This window comes from Saccopteryx bilineata, chromosome 2, assembly GCF_036850765.1.
Source record: "Saccopteryx bilineata isolate mSacBil1 chromosome 2, mSacBil1_pri_phased_curated, whole genome shotgun sequence".
NCBI lineage: Eukaryota > Metazoa > Chordata > Mammalia > Chiroptera > Emballonuridae > Saccopteryx > Saccopteryx bilineata.
In genome coordinates, this window is record NC_089491.1 from 34,138,329 (window position 1) to 34,156,292 (window position 17,964).

The following is a 17,964-nucleotide window of genomic DNA, read 5'->3' on the forward strand; positions in this document are numbered from 1 at the left end:
CAGGGGAAGCTGGCTGAGGGATACACAGGCACTCTCTGTTCTTTGTAAGTCTAAAAGTATTTCCAAATAAGTCTTTTTAAAACCGAATGAAGCCCTAGCCAGGTGGTACAGTGGATAGAGCGTCATCCTAGTGCGCTGAGGTGGGTTCGATCCCTAGTCAGGGCACATATGAGAAGCAACCAGTGAGTGCACAACTAAGTGAAACAATGAGCTAATGCTTCTCTCTCTCTGTCCCTCCCCCCCCCCCCCCCGTTCTCAAATCAATGGCAAAAAACCCTAAATCTCACACACACACACACACACACACACAGAGGGAGACAATATGCCCTTGGTGAAAGGGTGGAAGCAACTGGTTTGGGGGAAGGAACACCAGGAGCAGAAAGGGGCTTTCTCTATATACAAGCCACACTTCCATCTGAGAGCTGGGTTAACTGAGAGGAAGGGACTTTGCCAAGGACGCAACGCTGGGTGGGGGGCAGGACTAGTCCCGGCATTTTCTGGCTTCATGGGTCACCTTTTCCATCCCAACCCTGCTCAGCTCCGGGGGAGGACTCTCCTGTAACTGTTCTGGTAATGCTGTTTCTTCTTTGCATGTGTTTTGGTTTCGTTTTTTTAAATAAATTTCCTAGTCCTGGTTAGATGTCCTGTTGAGTGTTCCCTGTTGTGGGCATCTGTTTTAATCATCTCTCCAGTCCAGGTGATGGCCATGTGTTTGTTCTTTCGTTTAGAAACTGGAGACAAGCAAAAGGCCTCCATCTGGAACTTCCACTACCTCCAAAAGCACCTCGCCCACCCTCACACCCTCCCCTTCTCCTAAGGGCCACGCGGCCGAGTCCTCGGTGTCTTCCTCCTCGTCCCACCTGCAGTCCAAGAGCAGCGGGGGCTCCAGCAGCGGCACCATCACCGATGAGGGTGAGTCCCTGGAGGTTCTGAAGCCCGCCCTTTCTCAGCCCTGGTGGCCCGACAGGTGCCTCTAATTGCTGTGATTGCTGTGGCCATCCTAGGCCAGGTGTACTCGTCACAAACAAACAGCAGTATCTGCCCTCCCCCTCCCCCTCCCCTGAGTCTGCCTTGTTCGTTTGTCTTCACTGTGCTTAGGGCATGGTAAGCTCCCTCAAGTCGGTTTTGAATCTAGGTGAGTTTTGTTTATATACCCAAACACACACTTGTGGAAATGTTTCTCCAACAGCAGTTAGGAACAATTCCCTGAACCTTGTACAATTCTGAATTCTTTCCATTGCAAGTGATGGAATCTCCACTCAAACTGGTTTAGGCAAAAGCAAGAACAAAACCACCTGGTAATTTGTGTGTTCCTACAATGGACGTGTCTAGGGTGTGCCTCAGGCCTGCCTGCATCCGGGTGCTTTGGGAGGACATCTCAGGCAGGCTCTCTCTGAGCAGCAGCAAGGATGGCCCCCAGCAGCTTTAGACTTGCTTCTTCTTCCTACTAACTTAGCAACCCCAGCAGAAAGAGTGCTGATTTCTCTCAATAGGCCCAGCAAAATCACAGGGGTAAAAAGGTCACTGGCCTGTCTTGGCTACATTTCTAACAGGTTGGGTCACTTGGCCATCCTCGGCTATCTCTGTGCCCATGGGGGTGGAATGTGCTGATTGGCCGGACCCAGGTCATGTGTCTGCCTTTGGAGCCAGGGTTGGGCTCTGTCCTGCCGGCACAGTGTGGGTTGGAAGGAAGAGAGAAGTGGCTCCTCAAAGGGAAATGGAAGTGCTGTGTCGAGGAGGAGGAGGAGGAGGAGGAGGGGCAGGGATGCTAGGCGAGTAAAAGCCGTAGGTGTCCACCACAGCCAGAGAGCGTGGGAACCTGCGCGCGTGAATCCAGGCCTTTCCTGTGGGGATGACGAGGAAAGGAGGGTGCAGTGGCTGGCAGGGCAGGGGAGGGGGCCCTGCAGGGAGGCCTCGGGGGAGGTAAAGGGAGGTAAAGAGAAGGTCATCTTTTAAAACTGCCCTCTGGTGGCTCCTAGGTGCGTGGATGGGGGATGGAGGGAGTGGAGCTTCCGTGAGAGATGGGCCCAGGCAGGTGCAAGTCAAGGAGCGTAAACCAAAGAAAGGAGGAGACTCTCCTTGTGCATCTGGGCCTCGCCAGCGCGCTTGCAGGGGCCTCACGGCGCTGAGCCGGGTCGGCCCAGCGAGAAGATGAACCAACTGCACGGGCTCTGGTCCGTCCCGAGTTGAAAGATGCATGCTGCCCTTGGCACCCTCTTAGATAGAAAAGCTTCGGAGATTCTCTAGCAACCCCTTTCCTCTCGGTGTTTTCTGTGTAGACTTATAAGTTCTCCACTCATGAGTTCTCCCAACTCAGGGCCTAGCAGGAGTGAAACCCATAGGGCTTGGTTAGGTATCTGTACCCCCACGTTTCTCCAAAAGAGAATTGAGACCGTGGACATCTGTCTGCCTTGTCTGTGCCCACTCTTTCCTTTCCTCCATTTAAAAAGTTTGCAGAGCCCTGGTTGGGATGGAAAAAGAGGAGTCTGGCAGCGAATTCTTTTTAGATTAATCTCTCTTGCTTAGAAAACTCAGTTTTTCCTTCCAGTGTTTGTAGGTCCTGAGGCAGTGAGACCCTTGTCCTGCAGGCATTAGATTATTGTGGAACAGAGGCTGTAATCCATCCCAAACAGATATTTATTATATTTTTGTGGGAAATCTGTGGCCCCAGTCAAGAGTGTTCTTGCAAGTCTTTGCCTGCCCATTTCATCCACCTGCATCCTCCCCCTCTCCCCCTTTCCCTCTCCTTCTCCCCCTCTCCCCCTCTTCCCCTCTGTCCCTCTCCCCTCCTCTCCCCCTCTCCCTCTCTCCTTCTCCCCCTCTCCCCCTCTTCCCCTCTCTCCTTCTCCCCTCTGTCCCTCTCCCCTCCTCTCCCCCTCTCCCTCTCTCCTTCTCCCCCTCTCCCCCTCTTTCCCTCTCCCCTTTTCTCTTTCTGTCCCTCTCCCCTCCTCTCCTCCTCTCCCTCTCTCCTTTTCTCCCTCTGTCCTTCTCCCCTCCTCTCCCTCTCTCTCTCCCCCTCTCTTCCCCTCCCCCTTCCCCTCCCCCTCTCCCTCCCTCCCTCTCCCTCTCTCCCTCCCCTCTCCCTCTCCCTCCCTCTCTCCCTCTCTCCCTCTCTCCCTCTCTCCCTCTCTCCCTCTCTCCCTCTCTCCCTCTCTCCCTCTCCCTCTCTCCCTCTCCCTTTCTCCCTCTCTCCCTCTCTCCCTCTCCTCCCTCTCTCTTTCTCCCCCCCTCTCCCTGGACTCCTACTGGGAGCAGTGAGGCCTAAATGAGGTCACCTTCTCAGCTTTACGTTCGCCCCATGAAGGCTTCTGGGGCAGGCACTGAGTACCATCACCTGTGCCAGGTGGTAGGATAACTCACAGTCAGACTGGGGAGGCAGAGGCCTTCAACAGAGTCACACGAAGTGATTGTGACACAAGTTGTGATCAGCAAAGGACAGAGTGTCGTGGCCGACTTCCCAGGAGCGGCGTTTGGGCCAGGCCACGGGGGCCGAGGAGGTGTGAGGCAGCGGCAGGCTGAGCTGAGTGTTAAATTTACAGCAGGGGTCCCCAAACTTTTTACACAGGGGGCCAGTTCACTGTCCCTCAGACCATTGGAGGGCCGGACTATAAAAAAAACTATGAACAAATCCCTGTGCACACTGCACATATCTTATTTTAAAGTAAAAAACAAAACAGGAACAAATACAATATTTAAAATAAAGAACAAGTAAATTTAAATCAACAAACTGACCAGTATTTCAATGGGAACTATGCTCCTCTCACTGACTACCAATGAAAGAGGTGCCCCTTCCGGAAGTGCAGCGGGGGCCGGATAAATGGCCTCAGGGGGCCGCATGTGGCCCGCGGGCCATAGTTTGGGGACCCCTGATTTATAGGGAATGTATGAGCTGGTGATTACACACAGCTATGGAAAGTCAAATTACAACAACAAAATATATATAAAAGAAGACAAAAGAGGAAAAACAAAAACCAAATTATATTTATATGCTCAATTATATTAACTATAAAGATATGTGGCATATAAGACAAAATTCTTTGCTTTTTAAATGTATTTTGTTAATATCTATACTCTTGAGATTATTTACTTCTCTTTTAGCCATGTGGGGGAATGTTATATAGCGATGCGTTTGTTACTCCTGTGCCTCTCTTCCCAGGAACATGCCATTGGTAGGTTGAAATCGGCTGTGAGGCGGGTATTTTACACCATGGAAATGAGCAAACACCACCAGTCAGGGCTTGATTTATTGTTTTATAGGCCATCTAGACCAGTGGTAGTCAACCTTTTTATACCTACCACCCACTTTTGTACCTCTGTTAGTAGTAAAATTTTATAACCGCCCACCAGTTCCACAGTAATGGTGATTTATAAAGTAGGGAAGTAACTTTACTTTATAAAATTTATAAAGCAGAGTTACAGCAAGTTAAAGCATATAATAATAATTACTTACCAAGTACTTTAAGTTAGATTTTTGCTAAGTTTGGCAGAATAAATCTTTATAAAACAACTTACTATAGTTAAATCTATGTTTTTATTTATACTTTGGTTGCTCCGCTACCGCCCACCATGAAAGCTGGAACGCCCACTAGTGGGCGGTGGGGACCAGGTTGACTACCACTGGTCTAGACAAAATCTAGAAAGTAGTGGAGACAATGTTAATTTGCAGGTTTTTTTTTTTTTTTTAAGTTTTTTTTTTTAATATTTTTTAATTTATTTTATTTTATTTATTCATTTATAGAAAGGAGAGAGAGGGAGAGGAGAGAGAAAGAGAGAGAGAGAGAGAAGGGGGGAGGAGCTGGAAGCATCAACTCCCATATGTGCCTTGACCAGGCAAGCCCAGGGTTTCGAACCGGCGACCTCAGCATTTCCAGGTCGACGCTTTATCCACTGCGCCACCACAGGTCAGGCAATTTGCAGGTTAAACTTAAAAGTGGCATGTTTGGTGCTGTTATCTTGTGAATTGCACAAAAAAATGGAGACAATATTCTTCCAGAGTTTGAAAACTGTTATCTAATTCAGCAGAGTTGCTCACATGAAGTCCCAGCATACGTGCTCATTGTTTCGTTTTGTCCCACACGATCACATAAAAGGGGCAGTCAGCCAGCCTTCAGGCTGGAGCTACACTCCTTAGCTCTAGGTACACGAGCCGGGCAAACACCAATGGAAGGAAGCAGAGAGGTGCCCAGAATGCAATGAAAATGTTTGCTACATGGAATTTGTAATAAAGAGTATTGTATTATTTATCATATGCAAATTGTGCATTGCATGTTTTTATATCAGTACACTCTTCAGTAAACTTATGTACCTACATACATGAATACACTTCCCCTGAGAGCCAGCTGTTGTCCATTAATCAGCGCACCCATGAAACTACAGTGGATTGAGTCTGGGTTGGGACTCAGTCATCTCCTACATCCCAGCTCAGCAGCAACTCTTCTGTGAAGGCCTCCCAGACCCTTCGGCTGGGTCATCTGTCCTCTCTGACCCCACAGCCCCTTGTTTGTGCCCTTCACTCATCACCCATGGGAGAAGTGACAGAGTGGGATGTGTAGTCCAGGCCTTGTAGCTAGGCCGCGGGTTTGAATCCCTGCTGTGCTGTGCTGTGCTGTGGACTAGCAATATGACCCTCACAAGATAGGACACCCAGCCTTTCTCTGTCTCACTTTCTCATCTGCGAATGGGGACGGTAATAGAGTCTATCTCATGGGGTTGCTGTCAAGAGCAAATGGGTCATCCATGTACAGGGTGCCTGATGTGGAGCAGTGTGCATCAATTGTCACCTCTTTGTTGTATCATCTCCCCAGTCACACTGGACTCCTTCACAGCAGGAACCTTTCCATGCCGGCATTCCCAGCATAGAGGAGGCGCATTGGTAGCCACTGTTGAATGTGTGAATAAAAGAACGAACTCAGGCTTTCTAATCTCTAGTCTAGTCTCCTGTGAACTGCTCCCACTGCCCCAGGACCTTTGCACTTAACTGTTCCCTCTGCCTGTTTCTTTTCCCCTTGATATCTGTACATCTTGGTCCTTCATTAGTGCTCAAATGACACCTTGTAAAAGAAGCCTTCCTGACCACCCTCTGTAAACCAGCACCCTCCCATCCCCTACAGCTCCCCCATGCTGCTCTGTTCTTTCTCTATCAAACTGCGTATTGTCTACTTGGGTCCCTACTGAGTTCTCAGTGCCCAGTCCAGTGAATACTTGTTGAATGTGAGAATACATATTTCTTCAAGACCCCAGATGCTGGTCTTGTTTTCTTTTTTTACTCTCCCTACTCTGTTATTTTGAAACCCAAAGTATTCTGTTTTCCTCTGGCCCCTGCCCCTCTGGCTCTGCCGCTCTTCTGAGATGTGGCCCTCCTTCTGGAAGCCCACAGCCTGCACATACTTGAGCTAAACCCTGACTCAAGTGCACCTTCCTGTTCTCTTAAGTTATTTCTCTGACTAGCTGAGGACTTGCTGGCATTAGCATTGACTACAGGGGCAGAGACCTGCAGTCAAGAAGTCATGATTAGGCCCTGGCCGGTTGGCTCAGTGGTAGAGCGTTGGCCTGGCGTGCAGGAGTCCCGGGTTCGATTCCCGGCCAGGGCACACAGGAGAAGCGCCCATCTGCTTCTCTACCCCTTTCCCTCTTCTTCCTCTCTGTCTCTCTCTTCCCCTCCCGCAGCCGAGGCTCCACTGGAGCAAAGTTGGCCCAGACACTGAGAATGGCTCTCTATGGCCTCTGCCTCAGGCGCTAGAATGGCTCTGGTTGCAACAGAGCGACGCCCCAGATGGGCAGAGCATCACCCCCTGATGGGCATGCCGGGTGGATCCCGGTGGGGAGCATGTGGGAGTCTGACTGCCTCTTTGTTTCCAACTTCAGAAAAACACACACACACACACAAAAAAAGTCATGATTAAAAAACGTTCTTGGACAGAAGTCTGAGTTTTAGTCCCAGCAGCCAGAACTTCAAGAACTTGATGGTCGCAGCCATCGGAGAGTCAGCCTAGCCATGAACATTCCTGTCTTTTCTCTTCGCAGCCCGCTCTGGGGCTTTGGTCAGTGCCCAAGGCCTGCCCTGAGGGTAGGAGTGTGGCTTCCAGCTTCACACCCAGGCGCACAGCTTAGATCTGTTCCTGTGATGGGCTTTCTTACAGCGTTTCATTTGAAAAGAGATTACTGCTGCTTAATGAAAGTTTGAAGATCACTCATTTGATACATTTAATCAAATTCTAAAATGCTTTTTTCTCCCCACATCTTTTTCTCTTGTAGATGAATTGACTGGAATCCTTAAGAAATTGTCACTTGAGAAATATCAGCCCATTTTTGAGGAGCAAGAGGTAAGGATGTTCTTTTTGAATGTCAATTTAAATCTTGCCGTTAAAAAAAAAGTTGTATAAATATGTGGGTTCTCATTCTTCCAGCCTAGATTGATCTTTTTCACTGAGACAGCTGAGGAAATAGAATTCGTGTTCAGCACATTTAGTTCAGTTCATTACAGCGGAATCCCGGGGACCTTATGGCTTATTGTGTTATAATAGAATTTTGTAATTTTGAGTACTGCTCTCATAAAGTTTGTGTCTGTCCTGCACGCACTTGTCACAGGACTGACTGATAGGCTTTTAGGTATAAAGCAGGTCAAAAGCAAATCCTAATGAATCTGTGTTAAGTGTCTGTGTGTTGGGTCTATGTTAATCCGAGAGAGAGAGTTCCTATTTGCTTAAAAGCACTCACAGCCACATATTTTACAAATTACTGTTCTGCAGTTTGACTGTTTCTCCTAATGCTAAATGTGGACTTACTGTAGGACCCAGCAACCCCACTCCTAGGTATACATCCAAGAGAAGTGAAGGCGCACGTCCACACGAACACTCACACACAAACGTCCGTGCCAGCATTATTACTCACAGTCGCCAAAAGGTGGAAAGGACCCAAATGCTGGCTAATCGATGAATGGATAAACAGAGTGTGTTATCTCCACACAATGGAATATAAGTCGGTCATAAAAAGGAATGCAGCCCTGACACACACTACAACACGGGTGAACCTGGAAAGCATGGGCGGAGTGACAGGAGCCAGTCACACAAGGCCATATGGTGTGTGATTCCATTTATATGAAATGTCCAGATAGGGAGATCCACAGAGAGAGAAAGATCAGTGGTTGCCAGGGACTACGGGGAGGAGAGAATGGGGAGTGATTTCTAATGGGGCTGAAAATGTTCTAAAATGGAATGTAGTGATGGTTACACAACTCTGTACTAAAAATATTTGAATTGTATACTGAAAATGAGAGAACTGTATAGTAGATGAATTGTATCTCAATAAGCTATTAAAAATTTTCCCATTTTGGCCAAATAGAAGCCCTCTGCAGGCCCACAAGCCACCAGGGTATAATCACTAGTTTAGAACATTCTGGTACCCATTTTGGTACATAAAACTGTCATAAGTACAATAGCAATCCCGAGAATCCGTCCTTGCCCGCCACAAGCTTGCGATGCAATGGAGGAGTTTGTATTTTGTTTTGAGACACAGACTGGGGCGCTGTGGCTTTCTTCCTCAGTCTGCTTTCCTGCCTTGTCTGGTCTGTCCTTCCTGCCTCCTTGCAGTTTTAAATTTGAGCAGCGATTTTTCTCATCATCAAGAAAATCTCTCCTGTTTGCTGATGGCTATTTTTGTTGTATTTAATCCGTGCCTTCTGAAGAGCTGGCCACGGGGACTGGATGTGGGGTCTCTGCCACAGGTCTGGGGGACGGGGCTGCATCCTGTGGGGCCAGAGGCCAGGTGTTTTCCACCAAAACCACGTCACTCTTTCGTTCAGCCCCTGAGCACCTGTGAGCTGGACAGCCCCAGAGGCGCTGCTAACTGTTGTCAGAGAGGTGGGAGACGCCAGGTCTCAGAGAGCGATTGGGGTTGGGTGATGGGACAGACCCTTTCCCACTGACTCTCAACCAGTTCGAGATTATTTTTTTAACCCAGGAAAGTAAAGTGACTGTTGGAAAAGAGAGAAGGAAAAATGGGGGAAGGCATTTCTCCTGGACCTAAGGCTCAGGCAGGGATGGCAGAACACTAGGATTTCTCCTGTAGGAACCAAGAAGGTTGTCCGGCATGGAGACGCCCCGATTCCGAGCCCTTCTGCATCTCCCTTCTCTGCGGCCCTGCCTTCCTATCGCTTCCGCTTGTTCATTCTCTCACTCTGTCTTTCCAGTCTGCATCTCTCTTGTCCTCTGGGGGCAAACGTGGTGAGTACCCACCTTTTCTGTGCCGTAGCCAATATTTTTAAAAGTCTGGCAAAACCGGAATTCACTTTCTAATAATAGCAGGACTGGGATATGTGCCATTCCAGCCACCCGGGTCACCGCCTGGGAGGTCCTTCTGACTTGCTCCATTCTCAGGGTCTGTCCCAAGTGCACTGTCCTGAGGATCCCAGGGCTAGAGCTGAGGAGAAGTTAGTTCTTAACTGATACTTTCAACTAAACTTTCAGAGTCAAGTCAGGAGTTGGAAACAGTAAGTCGTAATTAATTCACTACTAGTAAGCACTAATAGCTCATAATCCTGATATTCCCGTTGTGGCGGGGACAGAGAGGCATGGCACCGACAGACGGTAGCGGGTCTCCCTTCCTCCCCCCCAGGTGGATATGGAGGCGTTCCTCACCCTCACCGACGGCGACTTGAAGGAGCTGGGAATTAAGACAGACGGATCCAGGCAGCAGATTCTGGCAGCAATTTCTGAACTGAACGCAGGCAAGGTATTGTTCTCGATCTTTTAAACTTTTTTTTCCTGTTTCAAACAGCTCAGAGCTTTACAAGGATTCTAGGCCCTCTGTTCCCAAGGACCTCTGGAGTCTAATTTTATCTCCAGCATATCTGGCAGGGGCCGCCCCTGCTTGCATGCTTCTCATGACCGCGTGCTCACTGCCTCCCAGTGTGGCCTGTTTCTTCTCCAGGTCTGTGTTCCCATCAGGTTATTTCTCCTTACATTCAGCTAAAATATTCCCTCCAGTCATTTCATCCCAGGGGGCTGAAATGTTCTCCAGAACATAGTGGAAACAGAGACATTGCTTAAGATATGCCCTGGGGTTAGGCCAACCTGCCTTGGAATCACAGCCCCTCCACGTACTCCCTGTGTTACCCTGGGCAAGTCAGGTACCTCTCGGATCCAGGCTTTCCTTGTCTGTATGGCAGGGGTGTGTGTGTGTGTGTGTGTGTGTGTGTGTGTGTGTGTGTAAGAGAGCGAGAGAGAGATGGCATTGTTTCCAGGACTAAAATGCTTCGCAGGGCCCCTGGCACACACAGACCCATCAATCATTGTTGATGTTATTGGCATCCTGCTTTATTGTCTAATGTTACGTTTCTACTTTTTTTTTACCAGCTTTAAAGCTAAATATCAGCAGTGCCTCCCACCCACCCAAAAGGCACACGTGCAAAACACAAACAGGCAAATAAAAAACCCCAAAAACATGAAAGACAAATCACACTTTGCAAACATGAGCCATTCAGTCACGTTTCAGTGGCTCTCGTCGTCTGTTTCCACCCCTTTGCCTCCTGCTTTTTTCCCTGGTGCGGTCTCGGTTCTGTCTCAGGCCAACAGCGGTGTATAATTCTTGCTTATCAGTTGCCTTTTCACTCTTTGTTCCACAGCTCCCCCTTTGGTGAACTGGAGGTAGTGCCTTGTCTGGGATTTTGCCATTGTAGATACTATTGCCATGGACATCTTTGCCCTTTCCTTTCCCTTCTGTGGTTTTGTTCCTCGGGCTCTGTTCCACAATACGGAGTCATGTCAGAGAGCATGACCAGCTTGTAGCACTTTATCATTCATAAGCCACTTTATATACATATCCCCAGTTAATTTGGTTCAGTTATCCTGTGGCTTAGGAATTTTAGGACCCATCTTCCTCTAGCCTTCAGAGGCCAGATAGGTGAGCCAAGGAGAGGGTAGCAGTGGAGAAACCCATGCTTAGGTCAGGCAAGGAAGGAGAGCAGAAAAAGTTTTAGATGTAGAGCCAGTGAGGACCATGGGAGCGTCTCGGGAGGATAGGGAAGAGCTGGGTGTCCCTAGGGGTCGGGAACCTTTTTGGCTGAGAGAGCCATGAACGCCACATATTTTAAAATGTAATTCCATGAGAGCCATACAACGACCCGTGTACGTTGTGCATTATCCAGTAAAAATTTGGTGTTGTCCCAGAGGACAGCTGTGATTGGCTCCAGCCACCCACAACCATGAACATGAGCGGTAGGAAATGAATGGATTGTAATACATGAGAATGTTTTATATTTTCAATGTTATTATTTTTTTATTAAAGATTTGTCGGCCCTGGCCGGTTGGCTCAGCGGTGGAGCGTCAGCCTGGCGTGCGGGGGACCCAGGTTCGATTCCCGGCCAGGGCACATAGGAGAAGCGCCCATTTGCTTCTCCACCCCGCCCCCCTCCTTCCTCTCTGTCTCTCTCTTCCCCTCCCGCAGCCAAGGCTCCATTGGAGCAAGGATGGCCCGGGCGCTGGGGATGGCTCCTTGGCCTCTGCCCCAGGCGCTAGAGTGGCTCTGGTCATGGCAGAGCGATGCCCCAGAGGGGCAGAGCATCGCCCCCTGGTGGGCAGAGCCTCGCCCCTGGTGGGCGTGCCGGGTGGGTCCTGGTCAGGCGCATGCGGGAGTCTGTCTGACTGTCTCTCCCCGTTTCCAGCTTCGGTTTAATAAAGAATTAAAAAAAAAAAAATTTGTCTGCAAGCCAGATGCAGCCATCAAAAGAGCCACATCTGGCTCTCAAGCCATAGGTTCCCGACCTGTGCCCTAGAGCCTGGGCTTGGTAGATGGTAACCACCAGTTCTTCCAGAACCTTCCCTCTGCCCTCAGTGGCCATGTCTGTATGGCCTAGAATCACATAAAGAAGACAGGCTGGGCTGGTTTGAAAATCTTTGGAGCTTAACTGGCTTCCTTAGAATAGAGATGTGACACTGTAAGTCACTTCTACGGAGAATACTTTTTTTAAAGTTTGTGTAGACTAGAACCTTTTTATCCTTTCAAATTCATCATCTTTGTACTCTATTTCTGCAATAGTCTGCATCCTATACTAAACAAGACCCCATCTAGAAATACAGAAATGACTGCTATTGGTGGTTGTCTTAGTTTGGGCTGCATCACAAAGTACCATAGACTGGTGGCTTGTAAACAGCAGAAATTTTTTTCTCACAGTATGGAGGCTGGAGGTCAAGGTCAGGGTGCCAGCATGGTGAATTCTGGGGTGGGTCCTGTTTTCAAGCTGTAGACTGCCAACTTCTCAGGTAGCCTCACTTGGTGGAGACCAGAGAGAAAAAAGCTCTCTCCTGTCTCTTCTTTTATTTATTGATTGATTTTACAGGGGCTGTGAGAGAAGGTGCCAAGAAGCATCACCTCATAATTGCTTTACTTTAGTTCTTTGATTGCTTGTCGTATGTGCCTTGACCAGGCAAGCCCAGGGTTTCAAGCTGGTGACCTCAGCATTATAGGTCGATGTTTTATCCACCACAGATCAGGCATCTCCTGTCTCTTCTCATAGGGGTATGGATCCCATCATGGGACCCCTACCCTTTCAGTCCATAACAGGTATCTTCCTTGGGGGCCCCAGCTGACCAGCTCCCAGCTGAGGGGTCAAGTGCTGCTGACATGCCAGGCCACAGGGACCACTTAACTCCACCTGTGTCCTTCCTACTGGCCGCATCCACCCTACAAATCAGGTGATTGTGCATGAAAATAGGCTCAAGGGGAAGGAGAAGATCTGAACTAATTACTGGAGAGAGAAAGGCCCTTTTTTTCTGGGGGAAATAGTACCAAAGTCATGGAAGTGAGGACTGTGTATCATAGAGTGTCATAGAGCAAAGCTATGATTAGGAGAAGTTTAATATTTGGAAAGCAAGTTTATCTTCACTTCCCTAAGTTCCCATTGCAGCTCTATCCTGGCTCCTTAGAAAGAGGCCCTCAGGCCAAGGGTGGCTTCCAAAAGGCCTTTGGGTGGCCCGGGTCTCACCGTTCTCAGCTGGACCTGCCTAACTCCGACTTCAGGGGCTCCGGCCTGCTTGTCGATTGCTACAGGGCATGAGCTTCCCCTTCTAACATTTACACTTGTTTTTTCGCAGCCCAGCCTTGGTCAGGAGTGTACCCAGGGTGGATCAGGCGTTCTTACGCATTTGTGTACCCGGGCCACGACATGTGAGAGAAGTGGGGCCCAGCTTTCCTGGACCACCCTAGTCTTTCTAGCTGTGGTCCACGGTGTGCTGGAGGGTTGCAGAACCAACTTAGTGGTCATAGCAGCATTAAAAAACAGAGCAGAAATGAAAATATCAACATTCTTTGCAGGTAGGAAGGGTGAAATTTGTTTCAGTCGTGTATATTGACATGTAACAGGGTTGTGATATAAAATATATTTCTTACACAGTCAAAAATTTTTTTTTGTACATTTTAGCCTGAATTAAAAAGAAATGAATATTAACTAAAAACCTAGATCAAAGCACTGTGGTCCCTCAGTCTGTGAGCCAGGTAACTCTGTGTAAACCCACTCTGGGGTGCCGGGTTTGATATGTATGCGAGTCTGCTTATCCGTTTGTTGGATTCAAATAGTTTATATGTTGAGAAGGTTACCCAGAAATGATGATCCGAGTTTCACCGTTAGTCGGTCCTAAGCCATTGATTGCTTTTTCTCTTCATTCCCATTTCTGATGATGATCAAAACAGTGCATATTAATTCTACTAAATTTGCACAGTACCAAAAAGGTGAATTTTTAAGGAAATCATAATCCATCCACCCAGAGGCCAGTCGTGTTCACATTGAGGAATATCACACTGTAGGGTTTTGTGCCAAATGTTTTTATTTATGTGGCTGGGATATATTTGGCTCTATAATTTTACAGCCTACTTTCTTCATTTAACATTAAATATATGCAGTTGCCCATATCATTAGGAAATTTTTTTAATATAATAAATTTCCATGGATGTAGGCCCTGGCTGGTTGGCTCAGCGGTAGAGCGTCGGCCTGGCGTGCGGGGGACCCAGGTTCGATTCCCGGCCAGGGCACACAGGAGAAGCGCCCATTTGCTTCTCCACACCCACCCCTCCTTCCTCTCTGTCTCTCTCTTCCCCTCCCGCAGCCAAGGCTCCATTGGAGCAAAGATGGCCCGGGCGCTGGGGATGGCTCCTTGGCCTCTGCCCCAGGCGCTGGAGTGGCTCTGGTCGCAGCAGAGCGAAGCCCCAGAGGGGCAGAGCATCGCCCCCTGGTGGGCGTGCTGGGTGGATCCCGGTTGGGCGCATGCGGGAGTCTGTCTGACTGTCTCTCCCCGTTTCCAGCTTCAGAAAAATACAAAAAAAAAAAAAAATTTCCATGGATGTACTAAAATTATTTTTAATTCCTACTTGTTGGATATGTAGATATCCAAACTTTCTCTAGAGATAGTGTTGCAGTGGGCAACTTTGTGAATAAGGCCTTCTAATTATCTGCTCAGAATAGATGTCTAAAAGTGGAATTATAGAGTCAAATTCAAGGTATATGTTACCTTTTCTTGAATTACTTTGCAGAAAGAGCCAGTGAACATCCCCACCAGCTGTGGGTATGAGAGTTTGGTATGTTTTTTAATTTTTATTAATTTGATAGGCAAAAAAAAAAAAAAGTCTTGTTTTAATTTGCATTTCTTCACTAGATCAAACGCTTTTTTCCCCCCTCTACTTTTAATGGCTATTTGCTTTTTTACTTTGGAGAATTATCAGGCAGGCCCTTTGAAACGCAGGGGTTTTTAAAGGGCAGTTATCATTATCATCTTTAATCAGTTGTGGACGCAGGAACGATTATGGCTTTCATCACCCACGGCTCCCTCCTGAGGTCAGGAGGCAGAGAGTGCTGGATCCCTGTCTCGCCCTGACCTCATTTCTCAGGCAATTAAGGATAAGGTGGTGTTTAATAATGACTTCACTGTCACCCCTCCTGTTTATTTTTTTGCCCTCTGCAGTTTGCCCGGTGTCATCCCATTCATTATCTCAGGTGGAGCCTCATCACAGCCCCAGCGTGTGACATCCCATTTTACAGGCATGGACACTCAGCTGTCATGCCTAGGATGTGAGTGGGGACTCGGGGTCCTCTGACCTCCCATCCACTTCTCTGTCCTCTGCCCTGCAGCCTTCAGGGTGTGTCGATGGAATCCTGACGGCATTTTCCCAGCTCGTTCAAAATGACCTGGAAGGACTGACTGAAGCAAGACTCGCACTGTGCCCTCAGCTGTCTGTCAGGGAGGCCACGTTTGCACTAGAGCAGTGGTCCCCAGCCTTTTTTGGGCCACGGACTGGTTTAATGTCAGAAAATATTTTCACAGACCGGCCTTTAGGGTGGGTCGGATAAATGTATCATGTGACTGAGACAAGCATCAAGAGTGAGTCTTAGACGGATGTAACAGAGGGAATCTGGTCATTTTTTAAAAATAAAACATCGTTCAGACTTAAATATAAATAAAACAAATAATGTAAGTTATTTATTCTTTCTCTGTGGACTGGTACCAAATGGCCCACGGCCTGGGGGTTGGGGACCACTGCACTAGAGGGCTCTGCCTGTGGTCTGGAGAGGGGCCTCTGAGGGTGCGGGGAGTTCATGAAGTGAAAGAAGAGAAAGTTTGAAGTCGGGGCTGATTCATTGGATGGTTTTTCCTTTTATTCTTAGCAGAGGACAGTCTGCCAGAGATTATACATGTTTAAATTGGCTTTACATTTTGACACATTTGTTAGTTTTAACAGTGTACATATGTTTAAGCTACTCTGCTGCCTTCTGAGGACAGGAACTGTAGGCCTTGTGCTGCTTACATAGGTTCTGATGTCAGCAACAGCCATTTGAGGTACTATTATCATACTCATTTTATAAATGAGGAGACCAAGGCCCAGAGAGACTAAGTATTTGTTCAAGGTCAGTGCGGCTAGTAAGTGGAGAGATGGGATTTGAAGCCAAGCTGTTTGATTCCTGTCTCTAGTCTTTCTTATTTTTTTAATTTTTTTTTTAAATTTTATTTATTCATTTTAGAGAGGAGGAAGGAAGAGAGAGAAGGGGGAAGGAGCAGAAAGCATCAACTCCCATATGTGTCTTGACCAGGCAAGCCTGGGTGGGGTTTTGAACTGGCGACCTCAGCATTCCAGGTCGATACTTTATCCACTGCGCCACCACACTTCCCCATCTCTAGTCTTAACCTTTGTGTATCGCTACATCTTGGCCAGGTGTTCAGTGAAAATGTTCTCTAGGCTTAAAGAAACATTCACATCCCCCCTCTTTTTTCTTCTTTTCTTTTCTTTTTTCTTTTTTTTTTTTTTCCTTTTTTTTTTTGAGAGAGAGAGAGAGGAAGAGAGAGAAGCATTAACTCATTGTTCCACTTAGTTGTGCCATTGATTGCCTCTCATATGTTCCCTGACCAGGGCTCAAACCGGTGGCCTCAGTATTGAGCTGGTGCCCTCAAGATTGCGCTGGAGACCCTGGGATCGAGATGACAACCCTGGGTTCAAACTGGCAATGTTGAGGCTCCAGGTCAACGCTCTATCCACTGCACCAGTGGGCAGGGCCTCTCTCCTCTTTTTCTATCTCAAAATGTGTGTGCAAGGGGACAGGACAGGGAGATCTTGCAGGGATGGTATGAGAACTGAATCAGTGTGAAGAGGAATCTGACACTGTTTGGGCAAGGAGGAGTAACTCTCACACTGTAGGCAGAAAGAAGCTGGCTCCCACTGTATTCCCTGGAGATTTGAGGGCCAGCAGGGTGCACAGAGCAGGGGAGGAGACCTCCCTTCCACGCTGTGTGATCTGGGGCAGGTCAGTCGTGCTTCCTGTGCTCTGCTGTCCATTCTCGTCTGGGGGATTGGACTCCTGTCTCTCGGGGCCTCTGCAGTCTTGGGCATGCTGTGATTGTGGGTGCTGGGAGAGTCTGGCTCAGAGTGTTTTTATTCAACCTGGTACTCTGTCAATTAGGTAATTTATTTCCCCCAGGACACCCATGGGTTTCTCAAGTACGAGTTGGGCATTAATAACACTGTGTCAGTTGAATTAATGGTTAAAAGATTTAACAAGACTTTTTTGTGTCTGTTTTCAATTTTCTCCACAGGGACGTGAGAGACAAATTTTACAGGAAACCATTCACAACTTCCACTCGTCCTTTGAGAGCAGTGCCAGCAACACCAGGGCCCCTGGAAACAACCCCTGTACGTGATCCTCCTTCCCGCGGTCATCAGCGTGGGCTTCCTGAATCTCAGTGCTGCTCCATATGGCTGGTGCTCCAGCCTCACTAGGCTCCTCCTGCTCCCCGAAACACACTGTGCTTCGTCACACCACTGTGCCTTGGTCACAGTGTTCCCTCTGCCCGGAACACCCATCTTCCCTTCCCTGCTCTAGAAGTTGGTGATGCTTGCTGCTGTAACAAACTCCCAACACGTTAGAGACTTATTCTCACATAAAGGATGGCTGCTTCTGCTTGCCAGTGGTTTCATACAGTGATCGTCCCTTCATTTGTGGCTCTGCCATTCCCAGGGGCCTCAGAGTCTTGCCTTCTGGCTGGTAGAAGGGGAAAGGGATAGGCAAGAAAGCACAGCTGTTTCTTGTTTCTTACTGCCTTGCTCTTACTGCTCACATTCCATTGGCTCTTCCCGCTCCCATTCACCAGTATTCATTGTAGTCACATGGCCACACCTGGGTGCAAAGGACACTGGGAAGTGTAGTCCTTGTTCAGATAGTTGCTTCGCAGCAAGAACTCTATCCTTAGATGAGGAAGTGCACGTTTTGGCAGAAGCTTATCCTTTTCTGTCACATTTGTTTAAAAACTAACTTGTCCTTCACAGTCTGAGTCATCTATCAAAGGAAGGCTTTTCTGGACTCCCTCACATAGAACTAACCCCTCCAGCCACTAACCACTGGGATCCCTCACTGTTTTGTACAGAAGTGTGCTCTAGCACATCACTGTACTGCCTGCATAGAACATGCAACAGGATGTGTATGTTGAATGC

The 17,964-nt window shown here is 48.1% G+C and overlaps 1 protein-coding gene across 1 annotated transcript in view; it reads left to right on the forward strand.

Moving 5' to 3' along the window:
* ANKS6 (ankyrin repeat and sterile alpha motif domain containing 6) overlaps positions 1-17,459 on the forward strand; it is a 52,987-nt gene extending 35,528 nt beyond the window's left edge. Inside the window, exons 12-15 of the mRNA XM_066256663.1 lie at positions 729-912; positions 7,255-7,322; positions 9,613-9,729; positions 17,070-17,459. Of these exons, the coding sequence (XP_066112760.1) occupies positions 729-912; positions 7,255-7,322; positions 9,613-9,729; positions 17,070-17,174 (474 nt within the window). The 3' untranslated portion in view covers positions 17,175-17,459. The remainder of the gene's footprint in view (positions 1-728; positions 913-7,254; positions 7,323-9,612; positions 9,730-17,069) is intronic.
* The last annotated feature ends 505 nt before the right edge of the window (positions 17,460-17,964 follow it).